The sequence below is a fragment of the Sturnira hondurensis genome, unplaced genomic scaffold (genome assembly GCF_014824575.4).
Source record: "Sturnira hondurensis isolate 20B ecotype Veracruz unplaced genomic scaffold, ASM1482457v3 Scaffold0001872, whole genome shotgun sequence".
Taxonomy (NCBI): Eukaryota; Metazoa; Chordata; class Mammalia; order Chiroptera; family Phyllostomidae; genus Sturnira; species Sturnira hondurensis.
In genome coordinates this window covers 3,874,723-3,887,716 of record NW_028074503.1, presented here as the reverse complement: position 1 = coordinate 3,887,716, position 12,994 = coordinate 3,874,723, and the positions used below count along the sequence as shown (strand labels likewise).

General features: G+C 41.7%; 1 protein-coding gene across 1 annotated transcript in view; it reads right to left on the bottom strand.

The window, feature by feature from the left end:
• The window catches only part of TTC39C (tetratricopeptide repeat domain 39C), a 94,651-nt gene that overhangs the window by 32,463 nt on the left and 49,194 nt on the right, over positions 1 to 12,994 (bottom strand). The window contains exons 4-6 of the mRNA XM_037032121.1: positions 12,831 to 12,945; positions 3,263 to 3,617; positions 1,411 to 1,579 (exon numbers count right to left, since the gene is read on the bottom strand). Coding sequence (XP_036888016.1) covers positions 1,411 to 1,579; positions 3,263 to 3,617; positions 12,831 to 12,945 — 639 coding nt within the window. The remainder of the gene's footprint in view (positions 1 to 1,410; positions 1,580 to 3,262; positions 3,618 to 12,830; positions 12,946 to 12,994) is intronic.

The following is a 12,994-nucleotide window of genomic DNA, read 5'->3' as shown; positions in this document are numbered from 1 at the left end:
AAGAAGAAAAATAACCTGGACATGGGTTTAAATAATTCACATCCTGGTGAGCTTTCTATGCTGTGTTTCAATGATAAATTACTAGTCTAATCCCTGAAACACAACTCCCATACATGCAAGTGAGGAGTCCTCAGATTTAAGGAGGAAATTCATGAAGGAAAAAAATTATTGGGGAAATAACATACACTCTATTGCGCGCACACACGCACACACACACACACACTGAACAGAACATCCCTGTGCTCATGAAAACATTCCACATGCAAAAACCCTCAGAAGCACCTGTGGAGTCTGCAGGGGCTGACTTCCACAGACAGCCTGGTTACCTGGAGGACAGAGGCCATGCAGACCTCACTGATTCACTACAAGTGCTGGGGAGATAAGGGCGCTTCACTGGGCAGACAGCCGCCTTCTGTCACATGTATGATTTACCATATTTTTGGGACTATAAGACGCACATTTCCCCTGAAAAATTGGGAGGAAAATGAGGGTGTGTCTTACAGTCCAAATGTAGCTTACCTAACTGGTGGCCTATGTTATTTATGTTATTAAATATTTTACCACATTTTTTTGCTTCAAAAATTTTTTTTCCTATTTTCCTCCTCTAAAACCTAGGTGCATCTTATGGTCCAGTGCATCTTACAGTCCGAAAATTTAGTGTTTCTTACGAACATTTTCATTTTTGTTCAAATCCTCATGTCCTCAAGCAAGCAGACAAAAAAAGAGGTGCAAAGGAAAAGTAGAGCAAGCTGTCCCCCACGAGGTCAGGGCATGTTCTGCTTCTGGAATTAGCCTCCCTCACTTGCTGGGCGAGCCTAGGAAGTCACATGAAGCCCTCTGGGATCCCCCATCCTCTTGTCTAAGAAATGGTCACGACAATTTCCTATCTCCGCCATACGGTTGTTCTGAGGAGTGAATGGGACGGCATGTATGACAGTCTGGGCACAGTACCTGGCCAAAGGAAGCGCACCGAAAAAAAAAAAAAGCCACTGCAACTGCAAAGCTGATGCTGCCCTTGACATTGAAAGCAGTAACTTGTGTATAGATCAACTCTTAGCCAAAACATAAATTTGGAAGCAGATCATTAGTAACCCTAAAAGAGAAAAATTGTATGTTGTGTTCTTCGACTAAGAGACCTGCTAACACTCCCCTGCCTTCAGCCTAGAGCACACCAATCTCGCCTCATTACCCTCTTGGAATCTCAGCCTGCTTCGCCCACATCTCGGGGACAGAAGACAACTGACTGACGTCCCGGGTTCCTGGGAGGCTTTCACAGCGATGACACAAGGACAGGCACACGAACAAACTGTTCCTCCACCCTCGGGCTCCTTGTGACGCAGTTCCCAAGTGAGAATTATACATGCGATCAACAGAATCTTTATTTTTAAAAAAACAGGGAAGGCACAGTACCTCTAATCGCTGTATGCGTCCCTTGAAAAACATAAAGAGGGAAGAATTTGGGTAAGCAGCTTCTTTTTTGAGAAGAATTTCCTTCGCTTCATCCAGGCCTGCTGTGTTATCACTGCCATCCAAGGCAAAAAACGGGCGGACTACCGTGTGGTACCAGAGCAGAGCTAATCTGGAGGGAGAGGGAGAGAAACGGTGAACAAAAGACTCTTCTCACAGTGCTTCCATTTTAAAAAATCACTGTGTGTCCATCCAACGCACATGCCTTCCAAAAGCTTACTATGCGGTCTCTGAAGTAAAATCAGAGTGTCATTTCCCATTGTCATTTTATCAATATTTGGAGAACTGCAACTGTAGCACAACATATAAACCAGCATACTCCCTTCCATCAGGTGAGAAGAAAATAAGGTGATAGAGGCATGTAGCTCTTCTGAGGCTTCTAGATGAATCTCTACACATTACTCATCGATACACAAATTAGAAACAGTACCTGGTCACCAGGAATTTACTGCCCCCCACCCCCCCAGGAAAGCATTACTTTGTACAAAAGAAAAATGTGGTCTTCTCCTGTGTTCACAGAAGTTAGGGTGTACGTCTCAGAATCTGAATTTAAATACAGGAACCACAGGCAAAGTGATACTTAATTGGGTTAAAATAAATGAAAGAACCAGGAAAAAAGGCCCTTTCTCTGGCCTTTGAGGATGCTCAATTTAAAAAACAAATAATTACTTAAAACTGCATCACTTCAAATCCATCCCTTTCCAGGAAAATGCCATTTAAACTAACTAAACGAGATAGATTCATTGGAATCTTCTTTAATGAAAAAAACATTTAACCAACACAATAAATATTTTTATGTAAATGTGTATTTCTAGCCTATTCGTACACTTGGTTCTGTTTCATAGATCAGGCCAACTTATATGATTTAATTAAACCCATTCCTTTCTCAGAAAATGATATTAAGATGGAAACACAAATCATCACAAGTTACAAATCCATTTAGTCAAATTAATAAAGGACCACTGTTTGTGTGAGTCTGAGGAGGTACAAATATTTTTGAAATGAAAAATTAATGATCTCTTTACTGGCTACCACAGATTAAGAGGAGTTAACATACAAATTCCTCCGCACTGACATGAGTAGGAACAGCTCACAAGGGTTCTCTGCGATATCAACATTTTTTGGAAAAAATTTTGACAAGTATAATGTCCAAGTGCATATACTATATGATAAAATGACTCAAATTGCAAGTGGTAAATACTTAGCAAACTGGAAAAAATCACATTTTAACTGATGGAGTAATGAGTGGACCCTTGCTCTGGACAGTACACTCGCATGTTTAAACAGTTGTCATGTGAGCTAAACTATGACCCAATTTCGTGGAACGGCACGAAATAGCCAAAGCCACATATAAAAGACCAATGGACCACCCAGAATTACCAAGGAAAATTATCCAATATGAGTACATAAGAATAAAAAATTTCAGAACCACAGAAAAGTCTTATCAGATTTGTATCCTTTAAGTCCAAAAGTCAGAATTGTGAGTCTCAGTGACCATGGCTGAGGTCACAAAACCTGCTCACAAATCATTTAAGGCTGAAAAATAGGACCATTGTACCTGTTGGAACACAGGACTCAGGTACGATGCTTAAAAGCAGTGCCCAGTTCCCTAAAGACAGCTTTGGGAAACTCCACCAGAAACACAGTCCTTGGCATCACAGTGAAAGACACTGCACGTGGCATTACATCCACCAACCAAGCATTTTACCTGAAGTTGCCTTTAAAGGTTTTGATTGTTGTTCCCTTACTTTCAACACTACATTATCTACCAAAGCATTGCAATATAGCTACTCACGTAGCTAAAGGGGCCTTCATGTCCTTACTTTCGCTCGCATACATCAGTGAAGAAAGGCCCTGCAGGCGGTCTCCAGGAAAACCCAGCAGGTTGATGATTTTGAGCAGGTTTGGGGGCACCATGGATATGCAGAGGTGGAAAAGGCCATATCCAAAGCTGACAGCACCCTTCAGTCTGTTCAGAGACTCCTCGGACACCCCTTCGGTCACAATGTGATTATCATTTGCAGCATCAGAGGTCAAGGGCTCTTCAGTAAGCTTCTTCTGATACAGTTCCTGGAGGGCGTTGATGTCCAGATAGCATTTGTTGTAAATCTTCCAGGCTTTCCTAAGGATCCACCCACCTTTGATATATGCTACAAAGAGAAGGGGAGAAAAGCATGAAAAAATAAGCATTCAAAATAATTTACCTATGTTAATTAAGGATATTGAAGGACACCCTGAAGCTCAAGAAAAATTGTTAAAAAAAAAACAAAAAAAATTTATCATCTATCATTGCACCTTGTTTTTCTCCCTTGGGCTTAAATTCTTTACATGTTGTCTGTTTCCCTTTACTACACTGGATGGGCCCCTTGGCAAGAACCGAGTATTTTTTTGTTCACTGTTGTCCCAAGCCCCTCCCACATGAGCTAGGGCACAGCATGTGATGTACAGGGAAAGAATGAGTGAATGGCTGTAAGCACGCAAGCATCACTTGAATCTGACCTTTTCCTGCACCTGTGAAACACGAACTTCTCCCACATCTCTGAATTACCAGGGTGCGTTCCTGATGAGCCTCTTTTGTTTAACTCTTACATTTGTCTAACCTGAGTTCCATTCCTCCTCGAGAACAAGTTGTAAGTCTAGTTCATTGCTAAATTATACCCAACCACCAAGCATGGAGACTTGCCAACAAAATAAAACAAGCAACAGAAAGAATTACAATTTATTACAACAAATGGCCAGTTTATTAACAACAATGTCATTAGTATTAAATGCAGAAATGCAAAGGATCCAAAGCTCATCCCTATGTAATGCCCGGGAGTGGCTTACCCATACCTCAGGATGACTTTATCTGGTCTGTGGCAGTGGTACTTACCCCCTGCCTCAGCCTAGAGGGGCCCAGTGAAAAGAGATGGCAAAGAAGCTACTTCACACCAGAGGGTGAAAATCTGTCCTTTTTAAAGTTGCTTCCATGAGGGCAACTTTTCTTTGCAAAGCCCTCTTGAGAATTGTCACAAAGTCGACTTCAGGGCCATGATCTGGGCTTTCCCTCACCCCATGCCCCAAGGGCCCCTCTCAGACAAGCCCTCAGGTCCTGCCTCAGCCTCTCCTCCTTGTACATTTTCCCCTTCTATAAGGAGCCGAAGAGGGAGTCCATTTATTTGTGCTTATCCAAGTGTGTCATCAACACGTTCTTTGAGTAGAAGGTCGTCCGCAGGGAACTTTCTATAAAACAGTTCTCTCCTAACTGCAGAATGGAGCTCATCCACTTGGCACTGTTGCCAGTCTGGCCCCAACTGTGATCCCAATGAATGAACAGGAGACACCATGAACTGCCCTAGCCTTCCAGACCCTTCAGAACAGCAGGAAAAGAAGAGTTATTTTTAAAGAGTTATTTGTACATGAAATCTGACTTACAAAGGTCCAAACTGAACTGAAAGTGTCCTGAGGATGTGTGGTATGTGTGGAAGTGTTAGTTCAGCAGGCCTGCTGCTGTCCTGTGAAAGGCCTGCTTGCATTGTTGGCCCGTGGCTGGTACCCGGGAATTTGAGTTGAGGAGGGTTCCCACCAGTCCCAGAACTGGTAAGAGCCGCTCACTGTGCCCACATTGTTTAGACACTTGGCACTGCTCTATGCAGAACACCTGCCTTCCTTCTGGGAGTGTGGGATTGGGCACGTGCAAGCCAGCGGGTGCCTACATGGTGGCAATCCACAAAAACTCTGGGCCCCGAGCCTCTGACAAGCTTCCTCGGTTGGCGGCATTTCACCCGTGCTGCCGCACACGTTGCGTTGCCTGGGAATGGACACAGCCTGTGCAGCTCTGCCGGAGAGTCTTTCCTGGCCTTTACCCCATTCACCGTTACCCCTGCTGGTTTTGCCTTGTAGCCTTTGCCGTAATGAATCAAAGCCATGGGCATGACCATGGGCTGAGTTCTCCAAGCACATCATTGAACCTGAAAGTCTTGAGGGCCCCCTAACCATGGAATCAAACTGTTACTTTACTTAAATGTGCCAATTTTCTGACAAATGATGGCCCTATCTCCTACTGGACAATTCAAAACCACCCCACAAATTGTGGATAATTAATATCCTGTAGCCTAAGGCCCCTGAACAGAATGCTATAAGGTAAGAGGAATAAGCATATAAATTAGTCTATCAAGATTTTTTTTAAAGGAAACTACCTTTATAACTTTATAATTATAAAGGTAATACATGCTTGAAACAATTTATTTTCATTCGGTTCCATTTAACAAAAATATCTGTGTAAATATTACATTTCAGGCATCAAATAAGAAACAAGATGTGGACCCTACTTTCCGGAGGCTGGGTGACTTTCCCCTCCTAAACAGGAGGACTGTGGGAAATGTCTAAGAACACCTTGGACGTTCTCTGTGTGCTAACAGTGTGTCCACAAACTCACAAGATGACTCACTTACGATCCTAAAGGCCAACACTGAATAGAACAACAGAAAAAGAAAGAGCAAACTAAGAGACATGTTCTTGAGAACACAAAAGCAATTGAGGTCTAGTTGCAGAGAAATAAACACTGGCTACTGATAATTAAAAAAAAGAAAACTTGCAAAACTTTAAAAATATCAATCAGCTATTGTTCTTGGCAGCTTAAGAACACAAAAGAACTGTAAGACATAAATAATTCCAGGCCTACAAATGTCCACAATAAAATTTAAAAATAACTTTAAAAAAACTTGGTAACTTAAGGCTATATACAAAGTTGGGCAAAAGTAGGTTTATAGTAATACAAGACTAAATTATTTCACATACAACTATAAACTACTTTTGCCCACCCCTGAGTGTCTATCTTTACTTATGTGCCATTGGGTCTTACATAGAAAAGGAAAACAAATAATGTTGAGATTATGGGTGAGTTGGTTTTTTAAAAAAATTTTTTGTCATGGGATTGTTTTCTATGTAATAAATACATACATGAATCAGAAAGTACAAAGTAGGTATTGCAGGATTTTAGTAGAAAACTTTATTCCCTCCTACCCCCATGCCTAACTGGAAATTTAGATGGAAAATTAACTCCTTTTATGCCGTATTTTCCAGGCCACGGCAGGGAGTGGAACCTCCACTCAGGGAAGGCAGCACTGCAGGGGCGAGGACAGGAGTGGGTGTAGGAAGGCACCGAGGGACAAGTGAAACAGCGGGTACGGGGACGAAAGGGCACGGGGTGATGTGCTCAGATTACGGGCACTGATGCCCAGCCAGCACAGGAGCAGCTTGGAATTTCTAAGATGTGGGGTTGAAGGAACTAGAGGCAGGAAAATGAATTGCAGTAATCCAGATCTCAGGTGAAGAGTTACGCAAAAGGACGCTAGCAATGGAAACAAACATAAAAATCCATCCACGCTAACCCAGAATTCAGTGAATAAAACAAACCCAGAATGGTAAACATCTATTTTTATAGAATAAAAACTAAATTAACTCAACATGTCTTTAATTCTTTGCCTAACACACAAGCTTTGGTGCCAGTGTTTAAAAGCACGTTTGATAGTAACGAGCTTTAATGAACTTAATTTGAGCCAGATAAGCAGAGCCAAAGTTTTGACTAAGTCAAAGATTATAAACTGAAATATGTGCAAAACAAAGTTCATACACACGGAGAGAGATTCTTGTTTTCACTACTTTCTAAGCTCAACTTGTCGGAGCAGTTTCCCCAGGACTCGCTCTCCTCCCAGTCCCAAATACTGTGACTAAGCCGTCCAGGCACAGCCAGAGCCCAGTGGGACTCTGAGCTCAGTGGGGCAGCTGTGGGGCCAGTGAGCACGCATCTTCCCAATTGTGTTTAAGAGCCCCACACTCCACATGCCCTTCCACACGGCTCCTCTGATAGGTCAAGTACAAATCATTCAGTCACGATTGTGCCTGTGGAGGAAGTCAGAGAAAGGAGGGCAGAAAATGAAGACCGCTTGTCCTCCCCTACTGGGGTCAGCCTCAATCAGCTGGTAAATAAGGGAGGGAAAACTCTGTCCCCATAACGAGCCAGGATGGGGTGGGAACTTCCTGGGAAAGAGCAAGAGTTGTCTGGAAAACGAAAATATCCAGTTATACCAGTGTAATCTTGGAAAAAATTTATATTTGTTTCCATGGGGACTGTGTCTGGTAAGAGCTCCTGCTGCAGCATGTTATCTGTTTGCCTGTGCTGGATAAGGCTGGCTCACCCTACAGTGCAGGTGAGCCCAGGCCTGCCTTTCTTCTGACCCACTTAACCGACTCTGGCAGGGAGAACAGATGCTTTAGTGACTGTAGTCCACCTACCTCGTCATTATTATGTTTACCCCAGTCAACAGACCTCCAAGGGACCCACTTCTCCAATCCCCATTACTTGGGGGGCTCCCTGGGGCTCTATATCATGCCTCTCTTTCCCAAATGGCATCACCCTTTGTTGAATTCATATATTATACACCCACCATGTGCTGGGCAAAGCTACCATATCAGGTGCCAGAGACATAGAAAAGAAAATGGACTTTCATTCTTTAGAACCTGCTCAGGGACAGGACCAGGGATGCCTGGAGCACCAGGGTGCCTGGAGCACCCCTACCCCTTCTCAGGCGGACATTAGGAACTACTCATTCCCTGTGCAACTTTTATGGCTAGTTTCTGTGTCTACTGGTTAAAGTATCACCCTGAATTATAATTTGTTTATTCCTCTTCCTCCCCTGCTAAGTCATCAGTTTCCTTCAGGCAAGAACTACATTTCATTCATCTCCAGACCATTAGCATCTATTACCTCGCAGTGCCTGGCAGGTAGAAAGCACTCAATAAATGTCGGGGGAAAGACAGCATAGACACAAGTCCCTGCCTTCAAGGAGTCTGTAGTCTGATACTGCAGACAGATGCATAAAGAATAATTTCTATTGCTGAGTGATTAATTCTCTGGCTGACTATGTACAGGGTACACATAGAGCAGCAAAGGCCAGATGATGAAGTCAACGAGGAAGGAGTCCATAATGAGGAAGGAAGTTGGCCTGGGCTGCGCCTGGATAGGCAAGGGAGAAAGGAAAGGGGTAGGGGTGCTCCAGGCTGAGAAGATAATGTGCCAAAAGGCATGAGGCAGCAAAGGGCATTCAGGGAACTGCAAGCTCTGCTTAGCTAGGTGTGGTGGTGGGAGGGCAGGAAGCCTGGGAAGTGGGCCAGGTTCTTATATGCCACGTCAGGGAGGAATTTGGACTTTCTTTGACAGGGGGTGTAGAACAGCTAAGAGTTTCAAGCACAGTGTAATAAGTTTCAGAAAAATGGTTCCAAACAAAAGAAAAAATAAATAAATGGGACTATAATCAAACTAAAAAGTTTTTACATTGCAAAGGAAACTATCAATAAAACGAAAAGATGACCCACTGAGTAGGAGAACATATTCGAATGTATCTGATAAGGGTTTAATAACCAACATTTACAAAGAACTTAAAAAACTCAACATAAAAAAAGAAAAACCCAATTAAAAAATGGGGAAAGGACCTGAATTGACCCTTCTCCAAACAGGACACACAGATGGCTAATAACATATGAAGAGATGCTCAATGTCACTAATCATCAGAGAAATGCAAATTAAAACAACAATGAGATATCATCTCACACCTGTCAGAATGGCTATCATCAATAAATCAACAAACAACAAGTGCTGACAAGGATGTGGAGAAAGGGAACCCTCACGCACTGTTTGTGGGAATGCAGATCAGTTCAGCCACTGTGGAAAGCAGTGTGGCGTTATCTCAAAAAATTAAAAATGAAACTGCTTGATGACACAGCAATCCCACTTCTGGGAATTTATCAAAAAAATCCCAAAACATTAATTTGAAAAAATATAAGCACACCTATGTTCACTGCAGCATTATTTACAATTGCCAAGATTTGCAAACAGCCAAGTGTTCATCAGTACATATTTGGGTAAAACAGCTATGGGACATTTACACAATAGAGTTCTACTCGGGAGTAAAAAAGAAAGAAGGAGAAGACAGAAGAGGAGGAGGGGGACGAGGAGTGGGAATAAATGGTAATGGAAAAAATACAATAAACACAGACTAGAAAAAAAAGAAAGATGGTTCCAGTGGCCACGCAGAGTCAACAGCAGGCTGTTGTAATATTCCAGGGCCCAGCTCCTTGGGATGCAGGGAGAGCGTGGGCCTGGGCGGTGAGTGAGAGGGCCTGAGAAAGCCAGGTTTCCGGGCCACGTGGAAGATGGTGGGCGGCTCAAACAATCAAACAAAGGTGACAAGAAAATGGTGAGAACGCTAGCAATTCAGATATGAAAAGGGAACCCGTGGCTCCGGTGCTGATTCTGTCATCAACAACGAACTGTGTAAATTGTTCAACCTCAACCAAATGATTCAGCCTCAACTGCCTCACCTATAAAATCAGAAAAACCATCTCATCTGAGGAAAACTTGTTGAGCACATATTATGCCAGGAAGGTGAGTCATGGAGCCTATCCTAAAGTCCAAAGGGAAATAAAATAAAACAAGGGGCAAGTGCCATAAAATAGGTTTTAAAAATAACTTTTTATTATACACGTACTGTATGTTCACTGGAAAATAAAAAGTCCTTAGATAATAAATTTAAAAGATGCAAATAGTATGGGAAAATGAGGCTAGACAGAGCAATTGATTATAAAGAAAGTCAAATGAGGTAAAGGGCAAGAACTCTTTTAAAAGTGTGAGGCATTAACAAAACTCACACCTGCCTGTAACTCAGGTGAGCGTGTGCACCCCTTGTGTGTTGGCACCGCAAGACACATACCCAAGGAGGGGCTTCCCCACCCACGAAAACTGTGCATCACAAGTGTTTGCTAAGAAATAGACCCCCCCAAAGAAGTAAATATTTTACAGTTTAATAACCCAATGTGTTTCTAAAAGGCAAGTAAAGCCCACTTTTGGTTATATTTGTTTGTTTGAAACAAACACTGAGCTGTTCATAAAGCAAATGATCCCGCCATACATTTATTATTCATGTCTGTCAGAATTTCATTTCATAATTAATATTACATTCAACAAATTACATGGCTTCTGAAAGAACCAAGAATAAAGTTAACAATCTATGATAAACAAGATTAAATAATTGATTAACATCAACCTATCAGGAAAATGAGAAAAGGCCATTTCACAAGGTAATTTGTGAAAGAAACATAGATTATAGATAAAATGTAAAAATAGTTTCAGCTTCACTAATAACCAAAAAATAAAAAATAAAGAATACCTGAATAGCCAAGAAGAATTGTTTAAATAATTTGTAGAATGTTGATGATAAACTAATATGCTATTATTTAGAATTACATTTTAAATCTAAGTACAGGGAGAGTGGTAAAATATAATCTAAGAGGAAAAAGGATACAGATTCAATTTTGGAAAAGAAATATACAGAAATATAAAATAGATATATTAGCAATAAAGATTACTTTTCTCCAAATGGTAAGATTAGCAATGACTTGCTTTCTTTCTTAGTTTTCATTTTCCACAACAATGTTTAGTAATTTTATAATCAGAATAATTAAAAAAACATACTACTAACTGGTGATTCTAAATTTCCTGAGGGCAGCGCCCATGGCCTGTGTTTGTTCAGGTAACACAGTGCCTAGCACGCTGCATGTGCTCCATTATCACGGGCTGGATGGACCACTAATAAACAAATGAAGAACAGACACACTCACTTTTAAATTGTTACATACTTTCAGACTTATAGAGGAGTTGCAAAATTAATACAATGAATTCCCAGGGACCCTGTACCCTTATTCCTCAAACATTTTACATTTGATTTACCCTTCTCTCAACAGATACTTTCTTTTTTTAAAAGATTTTATTTATTTATTTGTAGAGAGAGGGGAAGGGAGAAAGAGAGAGAGAGAAACATTGATGTGTGAGAGATACATTAATCGGTTGCCACTCGCATGCCCTGAAGTGGGGACCTGGTCTGCAAACCAGGCATGTGCTCTGGCTGGGAATCAAACTGGTGACTTTTCAGTTTGCAGGCAAGCACTCGATCCTCTGAGCCACACCAGGGCTCAACAGATACTTCCTTGATGGCTAAAATTAGCTCCTTAAAGATATCCTTGAGTATTGAGCAAAAGTAGTACCGCGTCACAGGAAACACCGAAGCACCTGTCTTTGACCCCCAGGAGGTTCAGATAGTTCCGATGGCTTTACATACACATCAGCATGGTTCTCCACAGGGGGGCTTTGCATGACTGCATTACAGAAAATTGAGGAACTATGAGCCCTCAACCATATAATTTAGTCAGTCAGGGAGAATCCTGAGATGATGACTAAAGAGAAAAAATAATTGGGCCTAGCTGGTATGGCTCAGGGGACTGAGCACCAGCCTGCAAACCAAAGGGTCACTGGTTTGATTCCCAGTCAGGGCAGATGCCTGGGTTGCAGGTCGGGGCCCCAGTAAGGGGGTGCATGAGAGGCAACCACACATTGATGCTTCCCTCTCTTTCCCCTCTCCCTAAAAATAAATGAAATCTTTTTTAAAAACTTAAAAAAATTAAAGCACAGCAAAAGGCCAAACTACAATCATTAAACACATTTAAAGAGAAGGATAAATTCTAGTAAGTCTATCCTCAAGTATGGGGTAGAGAGAGGACAGAACTGAAGAGAAGAGAACTAGTTTCTGATAGCTTAAGAAGAAAAGTATGTATTACAACTTAGCAACATAAGCTTCTTCATTTAAGGTTTGTAAGAAACTGCTTTTCTGATTGTGAATTTTAATTGATTTCCTTTTTGTCTTTCTTTTTGGCCGCAAGTAAATCTGATGTCCCAAAGGCCGATTTCTGCTGTCGGGATCAGAGACACACATTACCACGTAAGAAGAACCAGCGTCAGTGCTGGACCCAGCCGTATAGCAAGCTACTAGAAACCCAGGTTGAGTCTGTGCCACTCAAGATATTCAAGCTACAAAATGGGAGAAAACATTTCTCTTGAACTAATTAAGGAATTCGTTTATATCCCTCTCTAAATGTTAAAATGTAGGTCATTCAAGTACATACATTAGAAAATCTTTAGTATGTGCTCAGGCCTTCAATAATAATTTCTTGAAGAACTTAAATTTAAATCAGTCATATTTCACTGTAAAGGTTATTGTCACAACTTGATTCCTACCAAGAAAATATCTGTGTGTCTGTGGCACAGGTGATCTTTCTAAGCAGGACAACTTCTTGAGACAAGAGGAAGAACAAGACCTTGGCTGTAAAAGTAACCTGTAAACACACCTTAAGCTACCATGGTTTCAGTTTCCCAAGTATCAGGCCCCCACACACTGTCCAAGTCTGGAATATGAGGTGTTCTAAAAAATAGGAGTATTATCGGTTGTATACACCGAACAGGGAAAGCCATTACACATAATGCTTCAGGATACCTGACAATTCTTGTTTTACAAACGAGAGCACAGCCAGGTAAACTTGACAGTCGGCTATGATTATCTGCCGCTGAAGCCGATCGACCATGGAGGGGGTGGATTTTCGGACATCGACCTGTTTGTGGGGAGAAAGCACACACTGATAAATCACACACAAGAACGCT